Below are 25,296 nucleotides of genomic sequence, written 5' to 3' on the forward strand. Positions count from 1 at the left end.
TTCAGCTGTTAGACCTCCACATAATGCCCTTGCTGCATCCAAGCTCATCAGCAAAACAGTTTCAGTTCAATGCTACCCACTCCCTGCAGCTCAGTAAGCTCCAGCTTGGCCTCCAGCTGCAGCATTAACTTGGGATTTAGAGACTGTTTACTTGTGGTGATTTTGAGATGGAGGGAAGAACAAATAATCTGGCTCTTGCTACTCTCCCATAGGTGTTTTGAAGGGAACTAAAAAGTGTGTTATGCATTGGTGTTTCTGATGTGCCTATCCTATTTTTTGTGTACCCCTTACCCCCCAAAATCCAAAACTACTCTGCAACAGTGTGTAAGCCCTAAGGCTGGTTCCTGTTCAGTCATCTAGGCTTGCTTCAAGCTGTTGTTGCTGGGAGTGAGCTGCTTAGACAGTTCATCTGTCACGTAGGCTGCTGGATGTGGAGGGTGCTTAGAGCTTTTATAAAAGCAGGAGATGCTCTACCTGTTGTGCAGTGTCAGGAACAGCCAATAGCTCTGAAAATGGGCAACTTAGCTGCTCTAGAGGGAGATGTTAACCACGTAGCTCTTGAATGTGAAGTGTTCCTGATTAATCAGGCTGGCTCTCAACATGCAGCTGGCAGAATGCTGGTTGTTAGGGTGGAGGAGTAATCCAGGGGTTGGAAAGGCAGTGTCAGATGCCTGCTGCCTAGGTCAGCACAGTGCTGTTTCCAGTGCTCTGCCTGGTTAGCTGGTGTGTCCCCACCTATTGCAGCATTTGGCTGTGGAGAAGCTCCTCAATGATGCTGAAACATGGCTGGCACTGTCCTTGGGATCAGCAAATCTGGTGTCCTGCAGTCATGGGGCACCTCCCCTCTGAACCTTGGCCGTTTGCTTCATCTGCTGTATTAAAGGCTGTTGGAGAACAGTGCTAGTATGAAGCTCTAGACTTTCTGACCTTAACATATTCATGATATTTTAACAATATCTACTTGTCTTTCGGTTTAAACAGTTTCTGTTGTTCTCTGCTGACCTGTGTACTCAAGTTTACCCTTCCAAGGAAACCATAGTTTAACTAATTTCAGTAAGAAGAGCTCTCCTCGTCCTCTTCTCCATTCTCTGCCTCTTTCCCCTGCCTCCCCGGCATCTTGTTCTTCTTGTACACAGTCATCTAAGCTGTATGTCATACTTCAGAAGTGAAGGGGATGGCTGTCTTTTTTCAGAAAATACTTCAGAACTTGTAGCCATTTACATAACTTTACAAAAGACCCTTCAAATCTCCTTACACTTTTCTTCTAAGCTGTGTCACAGTACAAGGAGCCCTCTCTTTTTTGGATGCAAAGAGTATTTTTGCTGGAAATCAAGGCTCTGACTGCGATTGCTATTTGGACCCTGACTGTCTGGATTAAGACCTGCCTTATTAAATCTCTGCAACCCCATTAAAAATTTAAATGAGGTTGCAGGGGTGTAAATAAGACAGGCACTTAGCCCAGCATGGTTAACTAGCCTGATGCTATAATTCCTCACCAGCTCTTTGGATATCAGCTAAATTGGCAAGGAACAGAAGATTTAAGACAAAGCACAAGCAAAATGAATTAATTATTAAATGTTCTTGGTACACAGTTTTTGTCTTGCTTCCAGTTTATTGCTGCCACTGAAATGGGAACTGCTGTCCCTCTGGTGCAGATTGACCTCCATGTTCTTCACAGCAGATAGTAGTCCATCCCTGATTCTCCTTCCTTGTAGCAGAAAACTGTAAAAAGGAAAAAAAAAGTGTGACACAATTTTGCACTAAACCAACCTTTTTTTTTTCCTTTCTTTTCCTGAAAGTGTTTGACCAAAGACAACAGCTCTGCTGCTCAATCTGGTGGTGACTTGTTTTGTTTCATGAAATCCAGCTGAGAGTTGAGGAAGGAGGGGTGGGGAGGGTGATCAAGCCCTTAATGAGTTGGGTGCTTGTGGGTGAACAGCGAAGAAGGTGTTAGGCTAATTAAAGGCTCACTAAGAAGAGGAGCGAGGAAACTCCTGCTGCATGCAGCCAGTGTGCTGAGCTCAGCCTTGTCAGTGCTTCCCTGTGAAGGGAGGGAGAACGTGGTCTGGTCGCCCTGCTCTGCTATGGATGTGCTGGCAGCTCTAACAAAACTAAAACCACACTATCTCTCAAAGGGCTGACTACTATGCCAAACGAGGGGCACTCCAGGGCTTTCTCTCTCAATTACAGTACCTGTTGTGCTTTATGGTCTCCAACAGCAATTCCTGCAAGAATCTCTAGGAATGGTTTAAAGCATCGTTGCATCATCTTTTGCAGATGTCTGGGAAGCGGCATGTGCCTCCCCAGCTGCTCTGTGGGTGGAGGTGAAGCTGCACAGCTGTTTTACTCTTGGGTTTTGAGAGGGGAATGAAACTTCTCTAAGTAACTTTGTTCTTTGTGATATTCTGGCACTGTTCTGCCTCCAGCAAGTTAGATGACATTTCTTAGCCTGACCCACCCTGGTTGCTGTTCTGGCCAGGCTGTGCTTGAATTTTTAACTGTATCCAACTTCTAATCTGTCCCAAAAATTAGAGTTCACTTAAATATCACTTTAATGTCGTAGCTTTCCCATGCTTATCTTCAAGCTTAAACAAAATCAACAGAAACCCCCTACAGTTGCTATTGAAAGGTAATTGGACTGTGTGGGTGAAAGTTTTTAACGAGTTTTTGTTTGGTTTAATCTGGGGATTAAGCAGTTCACCCTCACAGCTCTGGGGAGGTGGATTGAGATAAGCAGGTATTTGGCAGTTTCTTCTGAAGGCTCTGCAAGGAGCATTTTTCTCGGGAGCTGCTGATGGCTGGGGTCCGTCAGCGTGCGGGAGATAGTGTTGCTCACGGGGCTTCTTGGGCGAGCTTTGGGCATCGGGACCAGGGCAAACCACCCTGCAATTTGGTTTAGCTCTTTCATTTCTGCTTCCTGCCTTGTGCAGGTGGGATGCTGTCCTTCTTGTCAATCTGACACAGGATGCAGTGGCTAGAGCACTGGCTTCTTACCTCGTCTTCTGGGAAGAGTCATAGGCTTTTTTTCTTAATAACAAGTTGTCTTTAAATGGATGGGAGATCTCGTAGTGTGTTTCCTTCTGGCTGACATCAACACTTCAGGCCATGTCGGTGCAAGGACAGGCCAGCAGTGTCATCCTGAAACTCTTCATGAAAATACGCTGGGGAGAAGCACTACCCTTGACAAAGGACAGTGGAGGCTGTAGGAGGGTGATCAAGGACTTAGAAAGAAGTCTGAGCTGAGTGGGCTTGCAGTCATCTTCTCTTCTGGTACCTGATAGGACTTGAGCTAAAACCTCAGTACCCTGGAGGCTGTTGCCCATAATAACAGATCCACCCCCTAACCTACATCATCTGTGATGGATCCATGCTGGGTTTGTCTAGAAAATGAAGCTTAAATCAAATGTTTTCTTAACTCTTGGGCTATTGGTTGTTCCTTTCCCAGGCAGTGTGGTTGAATTGGATACTTCTGAAGAGACACCATCAAACAGCTTTTTGCAAGAGAAAATGGAATGGGATTATTTTTTTTGTGATGGGGAAAAAGTACCATGCCCACAGCCCTTTTCCATGTGAAAGTATTTTGCTGAGAGGAGTAAACTCTGTATCTGCCTTCACCTGTCTTGTTCTGCCCTGTCCACTTACAGGTCATGGTCGTTAAATCTGGACTGATTTGAATGCCCTCACTTGATAAATCACCTCTTCCTTGTCTTGATTTTTATACTGGTTAGTTCAACAACTGCACACCTGAGGTTAGAAGAGCTATTCTGCAGCAAACTAGAGAGCAAACTTGTTATAGTCCATACTGTGTATTCTGCAGCATTCTGGTTTTTTCCCTTTAAAATAGCCTTGTGTTGCTAAACTGACTCTCCAGCCCGGCTCAGTGTGAAAGCAATTTGGTAGTGAATGCTGCTGGAAATGCAGCTCTTAGGAATGATTTTTTCTGATCTTAATACAGAAACAGACCTGTGGTCCCTGCTGGAATATCTTTTGCCCCTTTTTTTTTTTTTTTTCCCCAAAAAGCTCTTCAGTGGCTCAGATCCCCTGTGACAAGTGATGAGCTGGGACTGAAAAAGCAAGTGTGAATCCCCTCAGATTGGGGTGGGAGGGGAAGTAGGTTAGGATCAGAATCCAAATCTCTCCTTGTACTGTCTTTGCAATGTCGAAGAGCCCTCTGCTGGGAAGCGGCTTTTGCAGCACTTGGGCTTTGGCAAGCAGAGGCTCCTGAAGAAGCATCAGCTCAGCTCTGCTGCCGGGGGTATGTTCCCTCTCCTAGATGTAGCAAGGATTTTCTTCTGTTACAGAAAAGCTTTGGACATGTAATTTCCCTCTTCTCTTGAAACTTATATGGGTAGGGTTAGATTATCTTGCTTTGTGTGGTAGGATCCCACCCAACGGATGCGTTCTTTCCAATAGTCCCTTCCCTTGGCTCTGTGCAATAGGCCAGATGCTGATACTTCCCATGAGAGGCCATGCTTGATTTGGCTCCCCTTCCAGAGCAAAGCTTTTAAGACTACCTTCATGCAACATAGTCTGCAAATACCCCAGAGAGCTTTGCAGTGAACATGGCTGGGTTTAGCTGAACTCATCAGTACGGAGGTTTTACCCTGATTTTGCATAGCTTCTGCGCCCACTGCTTGCTTGGGTATCTCGACCCACCACAGTACAGTACTCTACCCAGAAAGCTGTCTGCGCATGATGAGAGCCCATCTATGTTCCTACCAGCCGTCTCCTTCCAAGCTGTCACAAGCGATTGTTCTTGGCAGCGTTTTGGAGACGTCGGATGGTGACATTATTACTGATCACGTGAAAGCAGGAGATTAATAATAAAAGAGAGTTGTCCTAGAAAGGCCTTCCTGCCTTGACAGTCAGCTGCGATCGTAAAAGCAATGCAGAAAATGAACCTCACTGGAAGAAAGCATTTGGCAGAGACTTCTTAATGCCTCTTCCTCCTGTTCTGGCAAGAGAAGGTAGTCATAGACCCCTATCCCTAATCCTGTCGTTATTTACACTCCTATGTTTCCTATATATGTGCACATTGGTGACCAAGGACCAATGCTGCCATATGGGTGCGAAGTGGACGGGAGTAGAAGGTAAGCTATGGGGTGCATGGTGGACGAGACGCTTCAGTCTGCCCCTGCTGCCCTGTTCCCCTGTGAGTGGCTCCGGTACACACAGGAGGAAAAGAAACTTCTTGAAAAGTAGAATTTTGCCCAAGGGTGTGTGTCCCCAGTGTGTGTCACAGTGCAGGTGGGAGTCATTGTGCTCCATAGCGCTCTGCTTTCCTTCATGGGCATGTTATGCAGGTAGGTGCTAGATCTGTACTCTCTGCAGCCGTCGCTCAGCTCGCAGGAGCCTTTGCTCAGTGCTTGCACAGGAGAGGTCTTGGCACGCTCTACCTCCCCGAAGTCATACAAAGAGTGGGCTCACCACTGGAAACCAATTAGCGTCGGCTGCTGGTTTATCACAACTTCCTTGGCACTCATCAGGTGTTCCTAGGCATTCAGACCCTACAGTGCTGGGTACCGTATAAAATAAGAGCTTAGACTATCATGAAGCATAACGATGCTCTGCGTTACTGTCTAGACATCATTGTCCTCTGAGTTTGGTGTGAGGGAGGCTGAGAAGGGAAAGGACAGAGAAAATGAGAACTCCAGGTTTTGTCCTGCAACCTCTTCCCCCCCCGTCTGAATTCAGTTTGTGACTGTGAGTGAATCTGTCACCTCCTAATGAGAGACTCTTGCAGCTCAGGGCACAGCAAGCTATTTCTCTTGTGCGCTAAACCTTACAAATGATGGTTTCTTGAATCTTCTGAGGAGTAAAAGCGTTTGCAAATATTAACGGAAAATATTTAAAGATAGAAACATCCCACTTCAGTGAAGGTTTCTTCAACTGAAAACAGAGGCCCCGGTCTAACTCCGTTGCCTTCGGCAAGGTTATGACAACAGTGGCTTCAGCTCCAGCTCGTTACATGCCATTGTACCAAAACCCCTTTCTTCATTGCCGTCGCAGCCCGTTTGTAGCACATTCCTGATGGCACCAAGTGCCTTGCTGGTGCTGCTCCCCCACAGCGTGGGCTTACAGCTGCTGCCCTGTGCTAATAGCAGCACTGCGAGTGATTTGGATTTCCTCCTGCTTGGGAGGAGCGTGGCTTTCTGCAGCTGCGTGAAGCCCAACTGAAGCCATCTGTGAGGAATGGGTTGTTGGTACTTTGAGTTGCCAGGAGGAAGAGCTGGCCCTGTGGTCCTCTTCTCTGCAGCACGGGACGGTCCGGAGGGGCCAAGGTCCCTCTTTGCAGTTGATTTGCGAGGGCCCTGCTGCCATCGCGGGCTGAGGCTTTTACCTGTGGGATGCTGTCTGTTGTCCAGCTGCTTCAGACACTGCTGGTTGTGGGTTCCTGCTGGATCGGGGAAATGCCTCATGAAGGAGGTGTGAGGTGGTCTCATTTCTCTCTGCTGAGCCACAAAAGTCATCATGGATGTGTACAGTTTTGTAGTGAAAAACCTTTTTTTGAAGCAAGCATAGGAAGCTTTTGCCACCCTGAAATAGCAAATCCCATCATATGGATATCACCAATGTTGCTAATGGATCAGTACAGAGTCCTATGATAAAGCCTAACCATTGCCGTTTCTCGTGACTATTAATAAAGCTGGGAACCCCCAAAAACTCTGCTAAAAGTTTGGTTTTTTGTCTCAGACTTGTTTTCTTGGTGCTCTCCTATAGCTTCTCCAAATCTGAAAATTTGAATGCCTGTTACAAGGTTGTCAAGTCCTTCAAAATTAAAATCTTTGATATGTGAACTGGGAATCTCGTTTTCCTGGGAGTTCCTGCTGCTTGCATCTTTCTTAGGTTGTACCGTTGTCACAGCAGGGAGATGTTAAGTTTCTTGGGTTTTTTTGCTTTCCTGTTTCCATGAAGGCAAAGCAGAGCCTACTTTACAGAATACAGTGCTTATTTAGTCTGTCAAAGAGTGGGAGGTTCTGGATTTCTTCACTCTTGGAGATGAGACTTTAACTGCCCTAGACTACTCTTGCATTACCCTAACTGTAGGAGAAAATATGAACGTCTGCTTGGACTATAAGTGTTTCAGTGCTGAAGTCTCCTGGTGTCACTGGGAGAGGAGACAAGGTACCATTCCTCCTTGATAGGTCCATGTGGTACGTCACAAGCAAGAGCTGGGATCTGGTGCATGCAAACAGAATAACAGGATCAGCTTATATGTAACATATGACGATCTGTAGAGCATGGATGGCTCACAGTGGAAACTGCTATGGGTGCTGTGTGCCTGTCTGCTTCAGCGAGCAAAGGGCGCTTTTGACCACTGTCAGACGTTCCGAAGTGTTCCTACAGCTGGGCTCTAGGTGAATGCCTGATTTTGGATAGATTCATGTCTGTGGCTGAGAAAACTTTATACTAGCATTTTTTTTGTTGGAGACTAGTGCCTTGACCATAAGGCACTAGCATTTCATCTTATGTTTTTCTCTTTTTTTGTAAGATGAAGCTTAGCCAAAACTGAAGAGTATATACAGCTTGAGGGAACTGGGGTTGTTTAGCCTGGAGAACAGGAGGCTGAGGGGAGACCTTCTTGCTCTCTACAACTACCTGAAAGGAGGTTGTGGTGAGGTGGGTGACGGTCTCTTTTCGCAGGTCACAAGTGATAGGACGAGAGGGAACGGCCTCAAGTCACACCAGGGGAGGTTTAGATTGGATATTAGGAAAAAATTCTTCATTGAAAGGGTTGTCAAGCATTGGAACAGGCTGCCCAGGGAAGTGGTTGAGGCACCGTGCCTGGAGGTATTTAAAAGATGTGTAGACGTGACGCTCAGGGACATGGTTTAGTGGTGGAGCTGGCAGTGTTAGGTTTACAGTTGGACTTGATGATCTTAAGGGTCTTTTCCAGCCTAAAGGATTCTATGATACACAAAATAGTTCACAATGGGCTGCAAATGCACGTGAACATCCGAGTGCCTTCTGAATCTGCTGGGCTTTGCACTTTCAGTCCTTGCTACTTTCAGTCTCTTCTGTTTCTTTTCTTTCAAGCTGCTGCTGAGGCCTTTGAAAGGCTAAAAGGTGCCAATTAAGGAGGGAAAACATGATTTTTGTAAAAGGCGCTCATGTGAAGCACAAACCTCCAGCTTGAGGTTCAGCTGTGTGATGCTTGCTTCCATTTCCCATCTTATGAGACTACCCAGCGTTATGCGCAGCCTGCTCCTGCTGTGCCTCTGCTGCTGAAATCCAACATCTGTGAAGTTTGTGATTTTTTTTAGAAGTGCAGCTTCCTCCTTGTGACCACCAAGTGGTGCTCTGCGCTGCACCTTGCAGCGAGGCGAGCTGTTGGCATTTTGGGATGGGGGGTTAAAAAGCTGTTTTCAGAAGTAGGAATGAGCTAGGGAGGAGGAGGAAACAAGTTAAGAGCCTTTTCTTTTCCCCTTGCGGCAGTTGTGCTACAAGGACTACATTATTCACATCTTTATGCTGTGGCTACGTGATGATTGATGTAGCTTGGTGATGATCAGATGTGATAAGTAGTCTTGGCACTTTCAATTTGGGTGTTCAGCTTGGCTGCCTGCTAGAATTTGGAGGTACAGAGATGGCTATCTGCTGCTTCAAAACTAGATCCTGGCAGGTGTCTTTGATTTGGCTTGCTAAAATCACAAGAAGCTTCTAAAAACCTTGTCCCAAACTAGTTTTTCAGAGATAAAAATCTGATCCTTGTTTTCTCTTGGCTGCTTTTTCGCCCAGTCCATCTAGGGAAAACCTCTGTTCATGTTCCTCTTCTCTGGTGTGCTAGCTGTTTAGTATCTTTGCTATTAAAGTTTGGAAATGTTTATAGCTGTGTTGCTCTCAGTAGAGGCAAAAGACCTACATTAACTTGTCTTTGCAGGTTTCCTGCAAGCACTCTCCAGGTGCCATTTTCAGGTTTACAGAAGCTGTGTATTTTGTATGAAAACATGTGGTTTGATAGAGAAAATTCTTATGTTGATTTGAAATGACGGGCCCATTAGAAGACAGAAACTGCCTATAAAACGTAATGGGAATATAAGGGGCTAACTACATCCCTGTAAGCTCCATTAGATGCTCTGCGTGGTATAATTGTTTGCAGGAGTGAGCATTTCTTTCCAGGTACTGAAAGCAATGCTATAGCAGGATGATGCAGCTAAATTCAAACAGCAGCTCATTTGTATGAAATGCAGGGCTAGAACTGAAAGGTGACAAGCGGGATTGTCTTGTCTGGTGAGCTGGAAAAAACATGTAGTGTTCTAAAGCAAATCCTTGAATTAGAAGGGAAGGAGATGCCATGAATGCTGTGGTTTTATAATGTGCACTGATTTCTCTAGGTATTCCAGTCTGTGAAGTAGAGGCCAAAGGAAGGAGGCCAGCTTCCCCGATTTAATTCAAGTTGGATAGCCACCAACTAAATAGCTTCCCCAAAGTTCTCCAGTTTGTTTCTCGGGTGTTTTGTGGAACAGCTGTGCTGGAATGCCATTGCATCCCAGAGCAGAAAGGAGCAGAGTGAAGCATCACCTGCTTTACTTACAGCAGGTATGATACGTGCAGCTCCTCAGGTGTCCTGCCTCAGCTGCTCCATCTTATTGCAGTGTCTGTAACCTATATGAGGTACAACTCCAACAGAAATAAAGGGATATCTAGATAACAAATGCTGCTGGATCATTAGTTTTTAACATGGTCTTCGACCCCCGGCTAAACCAGCTGCCCAGATGCAGGGTGATGGGCTCTCCCAGTCTGAGTACATCAGGAGGGAGTTCTTCTACAGGGCTGAGCAGAGCTTCATGTAAATTAGATAAAGTGCGTAAATATTATGTTTCAGTTTTCAGCTTTGAAAAACTAACCATCAGAAATTCAAAGCATGTCATTATTCCAGATACTATCTTTTCATGGTGGGTAGATCCATTAGTAGCTATTGAATAGCTTGGATACAAATTCTGGCTCAGGAAGTCCTTGAGTCTTTGATAACTAAAAGCTGGGAAGAGAGGCTGTGGGAAGACTGGCTCTGTGTGTGCCCTGCTCTAGTCTTTCTTCGGCGTCTGCAGCTAGTTGTGGTCAGAAATAGGATGTGGGCAGAAAGGGCCTTTGGTTTGATCCAGTATGGTCATTCTTGTGTTGCCATTTTAGATTCTAGCAATGAAATATGGCTTAAATATTTGTCTCTCCATATGTTAACAGTACAGTCAGCTTTGGAATAAGACGGGTATCTGCTCTAGTGGAGAATCCACAGGGATTTCCTTGGTGTCACGTTTATCTGCTCTCATGTGAAGTGTTGGCTGTGCTGCCTTCTTTCCAACACTGAATTAAGTCTTCCTTGGTCATACCTTTATCTGGTGTAAATCCGTTGTGACAGGAGTGCCAGTATAAACCTGCTGAGGATCCTGCTGAGGATCGTTGCCGTCACCGCTGTTCTCCCACACCCAAGAGCAGATCTGCCAGCACGCATCAAAGCGAGATGCTTTTTCTGGAGGAGGGGCCATATCAGTCTAATTGGGCTGGAAAGCGGTGTCCTTTCCAGAGCTGTGAAAGGCTTAATAAAAGTTAAAAATAGAACCAACTTATTGCTGCCTCCAAGATTGGAAATCAGGGAAATAGTTCTCACTTGAGCTGAAATTAGTTGAGCAGAGGGCACTATAGTTACACGTACTCAGGTATTTGTACACGTGCACATGCTTGTTTGTACTCTGCTATTAGGAAGCAAAATAACAGTGTTTCCCACTAATGTATTTGACAGTCTAAGACAACATCTCATTGTTACTTGGCAACTTCAAATGGTGGGCAGCTCTTCCAAATTAACCCCTTTGGGTGTGTGTCCTGTTAGAACACAGGCACAAGTTTGTTCAGCTGGTCTGCCTTTGGAGAATTGGATTCAGCTGGCTGTCTCGGTGCTCACCTATAGAGATGTATGAACCTTCTGTCTTGTGGGATCTTTCCTGATGTTGCTTTTGTGTCTCCCTGGCTAGAGGGTGAGGAAGAGGAAGAGGATGAAGAGGAGGAGGAGGAAGAAGAAGAGGAGGAAGAGGAAGATGAGGAGGACAAAGACATAGATTTGATGGATGAAAGCATGGAGGGTGACACGGAGCTGCCAGGTTTCACGCTTCCAGGCGAAACCTCCCAGGAGCCCATAGCTGGCCTGGAAAATCCTGTGGCCCAGCTGGCCGGGGTGTCCTACCAGGTTCCTGACACCATCGAGTGGGAGCAGCAGAACCAGGGTCTCGGTAAGAGAAAAAGCCTCTTCTGCCTTTACCTTTACAGAGGACATGTCTCCTGCTCTTCACGTTGCATGGGACAGCCCCTCGTGCTGGGAAGTCTCACGGGTTGGCTCTCAAGCTAAACATTCTGAGGAAATTTCTGAGGAAATTTCTGTTAATTTCTGAGGAAACCCCATCCGCCAGTGACAACTGGTCGAACTGGGATGGGTCCCAGGCAGCGTGACCTGAGTTTCCATTTTGCTCCTGCTCCTTCATTCCCAGAGCTTAGTGTTGTCTTGCTCCAAGAGTGGACAAATAAATAACTTCTCAGGTGAGATTCCTGGGGAAATTTCAGTTCCCTTTGCCCGAGATGGGTTGGTGCAGGGATATACATCCTGTGATGACAAAGTGATTAGGGTAGTTGGGTAGTTGCTCATCAGCCCATTTGCTACTTCAGCAGCATTTTTGTAAGTGCCGCTTTTCGGGCATTTTTAAGGGATGTATGGTCCAGCCATGGGACCCTATGCTGGCGGTGTTAAGCAAGACAAACCTGCAAAGCCTCTATAAGGCTTTATACAGTTTATTCCCACTGTACATATAGGCCCTGTGTTTAATGACTGGACTAATTTATTCCACCTACAAATAGCTTATCAGTGTTTGTATGTGGGATGTCCATCTGATGCAAGTCAAAGCTGGTGTGGGACAAGGTGGCGTTTAGAAGGGAACTTGCCCAGCTTGGCTAAGGGCACTGGAATCGTTTCCCAGCATACTCAATTTCCAAGCCAAGCCTCATCAAAAGCAGTGGGAACCTTTCAGGTGAATTGGTGGGAGCTGAACCACATCTATACAGAAGGTCTTTGACTATTGGAGAACTAGCTGTTTTGAGAAGCTCATCAAATAAAGAAGCCCCAAAACTCTTTTGTATGTTGTGTTATAAGAACTATCACTTCCCCTGGATGTTTAATTCTGATTTAACCTGGTAGTTCTCCCCCTGTAATGCTGTTTCTAGCCTGCTTTAGCGTTGTTAGCTTCCTTTGAATTGAATCAAAGAGCGTATTTCAAGAACTCCGTGGGAAGGTTGCTCTTTGAGGGCACATTGAGTTTGCATCAGGTCTGATATCACCCTGTCCCACTAACTCTTGCTTGAAAAGCATCGTATTGGATGGTTGCCATGTCAGATCTGTTTCCTGTGTCCTGTTAACCCATCAGGCTGGACAGGAGCTGTGTGAGGGGAATAATTCTTAAGTCTTTAAGGCTTTCTGGTTGGCTTTGGCAAGCTGGATTAAAGAGGTACCTGACAGTGCTCAGAGGAAAAGCGTGTAAGAAACATAGGGTTATGATGGGAGTCACAACAGCAGCTTTGTGTTCTTACCTTACTCATTTCCTTGGTGCAGGATCTTTGTGGTGCCTTGAGAGAAAACGCGAGAGGAGCAGCATATTTTCTGCACTCAGGGGTGCCGTGAGCTGGCTTGGTGAGCTCTATATGACTGCTAGCAATAGTGAGAAGGTAGCATTAAGCTGTTAACCATTTAAAGCTATTTGCCTGGTTCAGGATCGTAAGTACCAGGATGGATGGCTTGGCAGAGCTTTGCCTCTGAATCGGTCAATCCTGGCTAAGGGTACCAGTGCTTTTTAATGTGTTCAAGAGAGGCAGCATTTTGCAAACTCCGAAGTGTGGCCCCACACACCAGACGTCGCTTTGTGCAGCGTGGAGGAAGATGGCACTGATATCTCTTCAGGGACCTTGATACATTTAACCATCCCAGCTAGGATGGCTGATGCAATGTCATCTGACGGGAGTCCTGTTCCCAGAACAGCGTGCAGGGCAACGGTTAGTTTGTCTGGAAGGGTGTCCAGAGACTGCTGAAGATGCTGTGGTATATGACATAGGCTGTTGCTATGAACTTTGGGGCTACGGAGGAGGTTGTTCTGCATAAGTCGTCAGGCACAGCTCTGTTCATAGCTGATGCAGGTCTGGACTGGAGTCACGGCTGCGTTTCCAGCCCTACCACCTTCATTGCTGGAGGAGGAGGCTCAGGGTAGGAGATGCCTATCAGATGCGTTGGTAAATGAGGCAGGTGAGAAAGCAGTGACCAGAGGCTGAAGCTGTCCCTGGTGTGCAGTAAACCACTCTGGCTGGAGAGGCTGTAATAATCGTGCACAAAAAATAAGCAGGCCTGGGCTATGAAACAATATGTAGCTTTAACACTCCTCGTGTAATAGCATCTGTTATGAGGGGTCCTTGCCCTAGCGCAGAGCCATGCTGCAGGATGCACTTTGCAGTATCTCTTCCGGACATCTGCTTCTGAACGTATGGGTCCGGTTCAGTTTCTGATGTTTAATATTGCATCATCCTGCAGCCTTCATCCTCCACCACCTTCTTCCTTTCTTAGACCTTGGAAGGGCCGTCTTTCCAAAAATTTCAGACGTGGAATAAATTGTGTGGCAAAAGGCAGGATTTTTCTCCCTAATTTACGTTTTATTGACCCTCATGCAAATTGCAGGAGCCCCCTGTGAAGTCTGTCAAGTTGGGTCAGCTGCAGAGCGCTGAGTCCGGGCACCTGAAGGACTGGGCAGACGGGAATTTCTGCGTTCTCTGAAAGTGCCTGGCTGGGTTATGTATCACCAGATCCAAATGGTTTGGATTGCCTTTTATTTTTAAGCTCTTGTGGTCTCTGCAAGCAGCCGGGAGGGAGAGGATGAGGCTGTAGCTGAGCTGAATTCATCTTTAGGAGTTAGACGGGACTTCTGCGCAGTGGTGTTGTAGGTGAGAAAAGAGGGGACGCGGTGGGATCGGTCTCTCTGCTTGTGATTCACCCCTCTTATTCCACTAGGTAAACACTTATGTAAAGAGCCATTTATTCTTTTTCTGTCTAGACAACCTTAATGGCTCTTTGATATTGCTTCCTTCCCCATCTACAATGTGCTGATGCCCACAGTGCTCCTAAGAGGAAGGGAAATTATTTATGTTTTAGAGGCACAAAATAAACCAAGGACGTGCATGAGCTCACACTGAAAATCTGAGGCCAAGCAAGGAGCTGAACCCAGGTGTTCGAAGGGCTCGTTTGCTGGGAGCAAATGGGGAATGAGAGATGCTGTCGCATCTCCGTGGGGGTGCTGGACTCCTTTTCCCTGAGATGCTGCTGCAGTAGTGTAGCCCTTCCCCTCTTCCCAGTTTGTGCCAGGTGGGAGTTTCTGCCCTGGTTCCCCAGCCTTGGGTGCGTGGGCACACGCTGGGCTACTGCTGTGTCCATACCTGTGTCTATACCTGGTCCTGGTTACGTGTTTCTTTATGGGGTGTATTAGGGAGAACAAGAAGGGTGGAAAAAGCGTATAGCTTGTGTCAGCAGGAAGTGGATTGTTAAGAACAGAAGAAATCCCCCAAACCTGGCAGGAGGTCAGAAGAGCTGCCCACATTTTTCTGCTGGAGCGCCTGGAGAAACCAGACGCACTGTGAAGGGCTCGTAAAGCTTTCAATCTGCTGGACGTGTGCATGAACTATTTATCTTTGAAACTCTTTTTCTCTAAGTGCTTTTCATCTAAAGCTACCTCTTTGAAATCCGTTTCCTTTAAGTGCGTTTCTTCTAAAGCTAAAATTAACTTGACTTTAATTTTAAGACGGCTTCGTAACCTCTGGGCATCCCCAGATGCAGCCCCTGGAGGGGGGAGCTGCAGTTCTGAATGCAGCTGGGTCAGGGGCACGGTGCTCCCGCCTGCCTCAGCCCACAGCGTTCATCTTTGTGCATCCCGGGGAAGAGCTCTGCACTTCCCTTCTTTTGCCAAATAGTGCTGAGATGTGAGGAATTTCCCATCTTGTGCGAGTGAAATATGCTTTAGAAGGGGAAGTTGTTCTGCTTGACCTGGGATACGGCATTGGAAAGCAAGACCTGAAGAAAGATAACAGTGCCCAGCAGAGTACAAGATGAGCGTACACCATCTAAACACCAAACGTTTACAGTTGGCATTTTCCATTTTTAAAATACTTTGCACATATGTCCTTCTCCTGGGGATGCATCTGTCCTCTGGCCTTCAGAATTTTGACATTTAATGCTAAAATCTATAGTACAGAAAAGCCCAGAAGTATTGGAGTAGCTATTCTCAGGTCAGTTATTATTGAGTTTGCTTGGTCTGATGGCTGACACACTGCACATCCCTAGAGAACAAGTAATTTGATCCACAAACAGCTCGGCAGAGCGAGAGACAGTTTGGATTTTTGTAGTGGTCAATGAGAAAGTGCTGGAGAAACAGAATCATTAAAAATGTCAATTCTGGGAAGTCAGATGGTCCTACATTAACTCCAGCTGAGCAAAAGCAATTTATAAGCGCCAGTAACGAGGCTGTCAGTTTTACAGTCCATCAGCTGACTCTCTAACCAGCAATATTTAGACAAAAAGTAAAGCAGAAGATGATGTCATCTGTGCGTTTATAAAATAGAATTTCATCCTCCAAAAGCCGTTCTGATGGCCTGCAGCTCTGGAGAAGGAAGGTCTGAATATGCTTTGAGATCTCTTTTGGTGTCCTGTTCAAATGCTTTGTCTTCAGAGGCTGCCAGTGAGGGACACAGCAGTACCTTGGGACCTCTCTGCATCGTGTGTGAGATGACTTTGACCTTTCTCTACTCGTTTCTTGATTTGTATGTAGGTGGTGTGTGGTAGGCGAACACTAACTGTTCGGAGAGCATCAGAGGGGCAGGAAACTTGGGCTTTCTGGGAATGAATAAAAATACATAATTTTTCCTTGCTACCTCTTTTGCGATTAAGGGTTTATGCATTACAAGGAGAGCTGCAGTTGGTTTAGGTGGGTTCAAACCTAGTGAACAGTTTCTGGGTCCTTTAGTTATTCCTCATGAATGTTGAAGTGGATGGTCTTTGTTGTACACCTCCATGGAGATCAAGGCCCTCTACTTCTCTGTTGGTGGTGGCTACTGTGACTGTGCTCTTCTCCCATTTCTTAGGAGTATTTATTCTTCCACTGTCTGTGAGAATCCTTATTTTACAAACCATGAGCCAAGACATAGCAACTTAGCTTGAACTGGTGTGGGAACTTCGTGGTAGAGCATGAAAATGTCCCCAGGTTCCCAAGCTATTTGTTAATGCCATAGTGCTTGCCTATCGTCCATGTCCCAAGATAAGAACTCCTGCTACCCATAGTAAGGTAGCAGCAGGAGGTCTAGGGCAATTTACTAAGCCTTTAATTTTGCTGCTTTGGAGCGTGCAGTAGTTTGCTTTGTGCATTCAAAACATATGGAGTTGTTTGGAGTGACAATGACATTTTCATCTTGAGGCACATAGGGTTGTGACGTTTTGAATATATGGCTCAAGTTGTCTAAGCAGAAGTTGTTATGGTGGGCTTTGGTTCTTTAAGATGTTGACTGAAACTACCAGTTGCTTATCCTAGGTCACCGCTAATATGAGATAACAGCAGTAAGCAGAGGAGAGACTGATTTGAACCATAAACCTCAACAGAGGAAACTCCATTGTTATGCTCAAAATCTTGTTTTATGGGCAAAGAGGAGGCACACCTCATATATTTATAAAACCAAGAATTTATTGCTAATATAATTGAAATCTTAAGAGTCTGATCATTATTAGTCCAGCTCTAATTATTAAAAGAAAAGAAATAATAATGCAGTTAGATTTGTTACACATACACTTCTTAGTTTCTGTGCTTTATCCCGCTGTTATGCTTGTCCTTCCCTTGCTTCTGTGGGCCCTAAGGTTGGTGGTTTCAATTCAGGGGTTTGTGGTGAGTTTGTTAGGGTGTGTCATCAACATCTGGAGTCCTTTGCCAGGAGGAATACGATGTTCACGTTGATGGTTTCTTCTTTCTTACTTTAGGGTCCACTTGAAGTCATTTTTGTATGTTTGCTAGCATGCTTTTGCACCTTGGTCTTTCTTCATTGATCTGCAGTTCCATATTACATCTGAATTTACTATATATGGTGGCTTTTATGTATGTTAGATACTATTTTTTGTTCTCTTGTTTACCCTAAACCCATTTTTGTCCAGGTCTACATTTCTTTAACTGACCATTGGTGTGTTGTTTATATTCACCTGTTTATGGCAATGGCAATACCATACTACAGGGCTACGTGATTATGTGGTAGCTTGTAAGAAGTCACTTGAGTTGCCTGGTTCCACAGCGTCCGTTATAGGTTTCCATCTATCCATGGAGTTATTGTATACAATGGAATTTGGACCATCGCTGTAAATGGGAATTAAAGATAAAAAAAAAATAAAATGGCAGTTTAGAAAGAAGTTATGAAGTATGACAATGTAATTCTCAACATGTAGTTTCCAAGATGTATATCATGTCTGCGTTTCATGTATTTTTGTGTGTAGGATCTTAGTTCATACAATAATGGAAGGTCATATAACTCTCTTAGGTAATGACAAGGCACTTGCATAATAAACACACTTTTGGAAGGTGATTTTATTTATTTTTTTTTTTAAATGGATACGAAATATTTGCAGCTCTGACGAGTTACTTAGAGAGAAAATGTCTCTAGCTGTATTGCAGATCTGTGGTCACAAATTATACTGCATAAACCATATAACGGATGCCACTGGTTGATGATGGTAAGGCAGAGTAGCAGAGGCAGAGTAGTGGAAGATGATGAATATTTGAAATGTCACTTTTACAGGAAGATAGGATTAATGCTTTTATGGGCAAAAATAACCAGCATTAGGAAGGCAGAAGCTGAGACTCAGAAGTTAGTGGTATGTTCTTTAATTGCTGCCCAAAATGGATCTATTTTAAGCACTGTTAGAGCCCGTGTTATTGGAACATCAGAGTGCCTTTTAATCTTTAATGTATTTATCTTCTTAATTACCCTGGAAAGGGTATCCATGTTTTACAGGTGGTAAGCAAAAACACAGAGAGGCCAAGTGACCCCTCTGGTTTCATGAGGGAGCCTTTAGCAGAGTGGGGATTTGAACAAGGGCAATTAAATTAGTGCTTGGGCATTTCCTTTCTCTTGCTGGAGGAAGGACATGCGCACCTGCATTTCTTCCTGGAAAGGGAGCAAAGGATCACACAAAAAGTCACCATCCCAACAGAAGGGACCGAGTCCATAGAAATCCCAGGTGAGAGAGGCTGGCAGGAGCCAGGATCAGGAGCGGAGCCAGCAAATTTTTCTTCCCGATGTGTTTGAAGTGCAGCTGCCTGCAGCAATCCTGCCCTCTGTAGCTTTGCCCCATACGTGTTTATGGGAGTTTTGTTGCACAAAGTGTTGGCCACGCGAGGTCTGTGTTCCAGATGGCTGCAGACTGAAATGAGCAGTCTCAGAAATATAGATGATTATTTTTCCTGTCTTTCTGGGTGCTCCAAATAATTTATACGGTTCCATATGTTCCTTGCAAGCTCCCCTTCCCTCTCCCAAGCAGTAATAAAGCTCCCATCATCAATCTGTGCCTAAATCAAGTTTCTGTTCCTCATGAGGGATGTGTACTCTGTTTGGAATGACTTGGTTTTTAACTGTTGTAAGAGATTGTTCATGGTTGCGTCTTAATCCTGGAGCAGACTCATATTTAATCAGGTTTGCCTTGTCAAAGAAAATTTTGCATCCACATACCTGTAAACAATAACGATCCCCTCTGCCAGCTCGGTGTGACATACGCTATTGTAATGACAGAGCAGCTCCCACGAGGGAACAATTCACATCGGAGATGGCTTTTTCTTTTTGTCAGATTTTATCCCAAGGTGTTTTGGGGACTGTGTCTCTTTCCCCTCTTTAATATTGCTTCTTTCCTTGACCTGACTTGCTCTTACTTCTGCTCTGAAGCCAGCTGAGATAACAAGCCTTGCAGACCAGTCCTGCACGCACTCTGCAGCGTGGTGCTCAGTGGCGTGGTGAGAAGCAGCCCTGTGCCCTGCGCTGGGACCTTGGACAATGGGACCTTCCAGGAGATGCAGAACTTGGACAAGTCTGAGCCCCGTGGTCCTGACCTACCACCCTGCTCTTCCCTTTTTACATCCAGCACAAGACTGATGTGCCTTCACGAACGAGGCCCGTGCGTTTTAAATGGGAGAAGCTGACGGCGTGTCTGTTCTGCTGTGAACTGGGATGAGGAGTTTCCAGCCACGGAGCATCAACCACTAATGGGCTGGAGCCACGTCCTTCCTCTTGGAAGCACCTCAACTCTTCTCCTCAAAGCAGAAAACAAGACCAAGAGAAGGGAGTAGAAATGAGTAAAACAGAAGATTGGAGGGTGTTTGGTTGATTCCCAGCTCTGAAAGCAAGCAGCTATCAGAAATAGGTGAAATAAAGCTGTTGGTTTGCAATAAAAAAATGTGCATGTTTGCAATTTATCATAAGGAAGGGGAAGACAGCAGGCACCTTTCTACACAGAAGCCTCCAGCAGGAAACTTCGGCTGATATTTTAGCCTGACGTTTTTGGTGGGGTATATTGAGAAACAGCAGCACTGTAACATCCTCAGATACATTACTTTGAAATAGCAGCCCTTCCACAAGGTTTATGCATCTAGTTAAACCTGTGTCAGAGGAAGACTGGCTAAGCCCATTTGTTACCAGCCCTTAAGTGCTGCCTCCAGGAGCTGGGGGTGGATTTAGAGGCATTTGCTTGGGTTTGGCTCTGCCTTCCCTCTCCCTGCCCACGAAGAAGATGGGATCCCATCAGACAAGATGTTAAACTGGAGTTACTGGTTATTGCTGGGGGGAACGAACAGGTCCTGTCCATCCACAGCATTTCTGCCTCTTTTTTGTTCAGTTTGGAGTGAGGCGGTGTGAAGCCACGGAAAAATTGTCTGCTGGTTCGTGGGAGGAGAGAGGGGACATTGGTCACCATGGCTGACATGGTCGGTATGAGAGGTCCCAGCTGAGGTCTGGTTGACCGGGGGACGTTTCTAATGGATGGTGGGAGGCATGGATGAACCCAAGCCTGAGGGCTGCTGTCACTCCTGCATGCCCTAGTCCTTACTACCCTGCCATGCAAAAATCTCCTGAAATATCCAGCAAGGAGGGAGCGACGGCTTCTGTGGTGGAAATGGCTGTCTCCTCAGCTTGAAGCAGGGGAGTCTTGGGTGATGTTTGTGTGCGGAGAGCGTTAGGGAAGCTTTGCTGAAGGGAACTGAAGTCTGGGCCACCAGTCACCTACAATTTGCCTGGCAGACCACAGCTGAGCAAATTCACCCTTCTCGGCTTGCTGGGGAGCACGGAAAGGCAGCCTGCAGCAGCACCAAGCTCCTGGGCTCTCCCAGCACAGGAGGACTCCTTCTAACAGGCTTGCTGCCTGCACCTCCAGTGGCTGTTGTTGGCCCAAGAAAGCAAAGTTGGAAAACTCAAAGCACATGGCTGAGCGTTTTTGACCTTCTCCAGCTGTCTGGCTCTATCCATCCGTTTGCTACAGCCTTTAGAGTTAGGATGTGTCTGCCTTGGAGCACGGCTTGGCACGTGCTGCTCCAAGTAATTTATCTTGGTTTTTTCGCCTGGATTAAAGGATAGGGTCCATTAGCCTGCTCAGAGCTCCGTGCTGCGAAGGCTGGACTGCATCCGCTAACCAAGCACCATCTGGGTTTCTGTGCAGCGTGGTGAGGCAGGCATCCTTCTAGACTGTCAGCTGCCTTGGCACTGTCTGTCTGTCCCCTTGTCTGTCAGCCCTACTGTAATATAAATTGTAGTGTCTTCGCTGCCTTTTTAATCTGCAGTAATCCTTTTTTTCCTCATGTATGCAATTTCAGTGTATGTGTGTATCACATGTCAGTGTGCTTTGCCTCTTCTATCCTTCAGTTTATATGTGTCAGAAAACTTGGCTCCATTTAGACAGAGGAGATGGTTTTCAGCCCTCTCTCCCTTTGGATTTTAGTAATCATTTAGCTTGATTGAAGAACACAGACAGGGCAGTAGCTTTCCCTGGGTGAGAGTTATTAATTTTTCCTTTATGTGCTAGTCTGGGTGGCCTTTGCCTTGTAAAAAGAGTCTTGTCCTTATGCTGGAGAAATCACATTTATTTTCTAATAGTGATCTATAGTACAGTGCAAAAGATCTGTCTGTTTTCATGGCATTTCAGCCCTCCAAAAAAAAAAAAACCGGAGAGAGGGAATGCGAAGGTTCATCGGCCTTGAATTGCCTCTGTCCTTCTGGGGATTTGCGTCAGAAGCTGATCTTTTGGGTTAAAATGTTGGCTCCATTGCAGAGCTGGTAAGAGAAAAATAGGGGAAAAGTGCTCATTGCAACGAGTAGCAGGGAGAGAGAGGGTAATTTATTGAGAAGATAAGTTTTAAAATATTCCTTTCTAATGAGAATGTAGATACACTTTCTCTCTGCTTGGGCAGTGCAAACCGCAAATGACTGATGCTAAACCTACCTCCCCTCTGGTGTTTGCTCAAATTAAGACCATTTGAGGATCAAAGGAGATCCAAGTTCCTTCCTGGAAGGATGCTCTGTTGATATATATGCAAGTCCTGCTCTGCCTGAGAGTGCGTTAGGAACGTGTATTGGAAACAAGTAAATTGCTCAGATTTTGACTGACAATAAAATAATTACCTCAAACCTCCAACAATTGTTGTTTTGCAAAAATCCTGGATATCAGCATTAATCACAGAGAGGGGTAGATATGGTGAGAATTACTGGAGGCTTTTGCTTGCCTTCCCCCCCCCGCCTCTGTTTTTGAATAACTCTAATCACAGCCTCATCCAAGCCTGGCATGTAATAAAGGGTTTCAGCAAGGCTGTTCCCCGATAGCCTATCATTTATTTTAATATACCGGCAACGCCATCTGCGCTTGAGGCTTTATTAATGTGAAGTGAGGCCAAGAGTTTCTCTGGGTTTATTCCTTTTCTAGGTTGTTTTCCCCACATCCCCCCTGTTCCTTTCCAACTGCTCAGGCTGACTTTCTCTCTCAGGTGTTTGCACAGTCTGGTTTTGCAGGAGTGGATGCTCAGCCTTCTGCTTGTTTTTAGCAGGGGGCTTGATGCAATCACTGGGGCTGAGCTCCTGGCCACCCATTCTGCAGCCGCAATGTGTGTCCCCGGGGGACCCCCCGTTTTGTTTATCAGTGTCACGTGCTGTGCTCCGGTCGCTATCCCTGTAAGTTGGACGTGCTGTTGCATCCATCATACCAGCTTATGGATGCCCATGCCGAGGTGATCCGGATGGTGCTCCGAAGTCCCCGTCAGGAACCCAGCCCTGGCACACGTGGCATCGTGATGGCCCTTCTGTGCTTTTGCTGCGCTGCGAGTTACGCTGGCATTTCTCTTTGCACGCTTGAGGACAGGTCTGATGCCAGTAGAGGATTTCAAAGGCCCCTCGATGGCTTCCCCATACCACCCCATTGACCTGGCACGGGACTGCCCCCCCTTGAGTTGCCCTGATTTTGTTCCCTTTCAACACAGCTGTCCCAAAACCCAGACTTGCACATGTGCTTTGGTTTAGGATTGAGGAGAGATCTTGGCATCTGCCCTTCCAGTCCAGGCAGAAGCCATTTCTTCCTGTGAGTAAGGGGGGTTGCTTTGCCCTGCTCAGTTCCGGCTTTCCTTGCAACCGTCCATACGCAAGTTCTGGAAAATGATAAGGTAGGATCCAGTACAAATATCCTGTCAGGAAAATATCTTCCTCTTGGGTTTTGTTATTTTCTGTATCTGTAAGAACTGGTTAAATACAGTCTCTTTCTATTTGTTGGTTGTAGGGAGTGTCGGGTAAAGGGTCGAGTATAGTATTAGACCAAATGAATAGCCTCGATGAAGCGATGCTTTCTGGTTATATGCGCTCTCCTGTAGCCAGAACATGTTCCTGTGAGTGCTGTTTTTGAAGGCTAGATTTTATTAAGTGCAAATAATATGCTGCTGATTTAGAAGATGTTTTGGTGTTTAGCGGGCAAGGATGTAGTCCTCAAATAGACATCTACTGTCTGTAAGTGTGTACAGCCGTGTGACATCTAGGCTGGGGGTGGGTTTCTTTGCCAGACAAAATGCAGCTGCATACTTCTGTACCCTTCGCTGTCTTTATTGTAGCCAGCAAATGCGTTCCTGATTGCAGCCTTCCTGCGAGACACATGCGGTCTTGTGCCTCAGGCTTATGTCAAGTTACGGAGCATCAGCTGAAGCACGGTAGCTGCTTGTGCATGTGGGCTTAGTCTGCAGCAACCTTGAGGTGACGTGCCATCGCCTGGCCACAGCGAGACGAGCTGAGCTAGGTCAGAGCACCTTACGTTTCCCGTCGCTTGGGAATGTGCCTGTGGCTGGTCTGTGTGGCTCAGGTATTTTGTGATGACCTCTTAAGTCACAGTTTGCAGTGACTCCATGGTGAGTCAGCTCTGTTCAGCCACACATTGCATGCTCCAGTACAATTGCAGGCATGGAGCAGGAGAGGCAGAGAGTTGATTTAACTTCTACTAGACAGAGGAAAGCCAGGAGCATTTTTTGCTAAGGTGCATATCTTAATGGAGCAGATGAAGTCAGAATCCCAGCTAGCAAAACTGAGCATCGTTCCGGTGACTGCTCCAGTGGAGGCTCTGGTCCCACAGCCTTGGAGCTGCTATGAGGTCTGCAAAGACCCTTCTCTGGGACCGCATACCATTTTGCTTCATGCTTAGCAGGGCTGTGTCACTGGCCCCTCGTGTTTGACTTCAAACTTTGCATCCTGGCAAGCTCAGAGCAAAAGCCACAGTGGTTAAGTTTGGCCCAGGTTTAATGTCTCAAATCATGCTAGATCACCTCTGTCCAAGACGAGGTACTGGCCTGGCTGCAGGCGGGCTCTGACAGCACCGAGCACACAGAAACGCCTTCGGGGCAGCACAGGGCTTGAGATGCAGCTGCATGGCTCCTTCCCAGGGCGCTGCAGGGGATGCTGTCCCCGGGGAAGTCTCCCGGAGCCATCACTGCAGCCTGGAGCTCCTGGGACAGTGCATGAACATGGACCGGCACAGGTGCCGCGACACCATCCCTCCGAACCAGAGCTGGCATCCCCGAATCAGAGTCATCTGCTCTAGGGAAAGCGCACTTCAATGGTACTAATTGATAGCAGCAATGATTAGTTATTAAGGTTTGATTAGTCACTACTGTGTGGGCTCTGAAGATGAATATGAGGGTTTAAAAAACAGTGGGACTCTTAATTTAATAAAGTATATTAAGATACTCTGAATCTGCTTCAAGTTCCTGCCAACAGTGACACTGGATATATTACATAGCGTGGGTGGGCAGGAGAGTCCCCTTGTCCTCATCTCCCTGGGATGAGCCGGGAGAGGTCTGCAGCTACTCGGAGTGCTCCTGAGGGTGCTGGAGTCCCTCCTCATGGCCTGCCAGCTCAGTTGCTTCCATCCTCTGCTCTGCACTGCTTAAAACCAGACTTTACTAATCGGGTTCCCAGGTGATGAGTACTGGACCCATCCTACCCTGTCCCAGGCTCCACGTAGTGATGCAGAGGTTCTCTCCACCTCTCTCCAGAGGTCCTCTCTGGACCTCCACTCCAGAGGTCACTCTAAGCTCGGGATGGGTGGGTGTTAATGCTCAGAGTAAATATCCCTGCTGAGTCATGGAAGAAAATAGGATTTATTTATGCCTGGGTGAGTAGGAAAGCATAGATAGTGTTTCTGAAAGAGATCCTGGAGAAAATCCTAGGGACAGTCAAGTTCCAGGGGGAAATTTAGGCTGAGAGTTATTTTTATTGTTACTCCTATCACCACAAGACAGTGAGTTTGGATGGTGAACTGGGGACTCTTGGCAAAGAGTAGAAATTAAAGCAAATCCTCTGCTCCAAATCCTTATGAGAGAAAGGGGAGGATGATGCAGTAGGAACACTGGCCTGGTGGGATGCGGGGGGACAAAGGAACAGAGAGAGAAATAACAACCATCCTTTTGACCCTGAATACTCAGTGCTGTTCTGCCCCTCTGCCCATCTGGAAAAGGATACAACAGAGCTGGAAAAGGTATATGGAAGAAGAACAACCAAAGAATAACCAAAAGGATAAAATAACAAGAATAACTGGAGGATAAATGAGATTCTGTGCAAGGAATGACTACACAGGCCTTGCCCAAGGCTGGTAAAATCACAAGGGGTGTTGAGCAGGGGAACAGCGAGTGACTGTCCCCTGATACCAGATCTGGGGAGCATGACGTGAAACAGGCAGGAGGAGGCAGGTTCATA

The 25,296-nt window shown here is 46.3% G+C and overlaps 1 protein-coding gene across 5 annotated transcripts in view; it reads left to right on the plus strand.

Annotated features, from left to right (window-relative positions):
- Positions 1–25,296, plus strand: part of ARMH4 (armadillo like helical domain containing 4) — a 70,185-nt gene that overhangs the window by 15,656 nt on the left and 29,233 nt on the right. For 3 of the 5 annotated variants that reach the window (XM_050898519.1, XM_050898520.1, XM_050898521.1), the window contains exon 5: positions 10,968–11,222. In XM_050898519.1, the coding sequence (XP_050754476.1) occupies positions 10,968–11,222 (255 nt within the window). The other 2 variants (XM_050898522.1, XM_050898523.1) reach the window with 2 other exon arrangements.

This window comes from Gymnogyps californianus, chromosome 5, assembly GCF_018139145.2.
Source record: "Gymnogyps californianus isolate 813 chromosome 5, ASM1813914v2, whole genome shotgun sequence".
Lineage (NCBI taxonomy): Eukaryota > Metazoa > Chordata > Aves > Accipitriformes > Cathartidae > Gymnogyps > Gymnogyps californianus.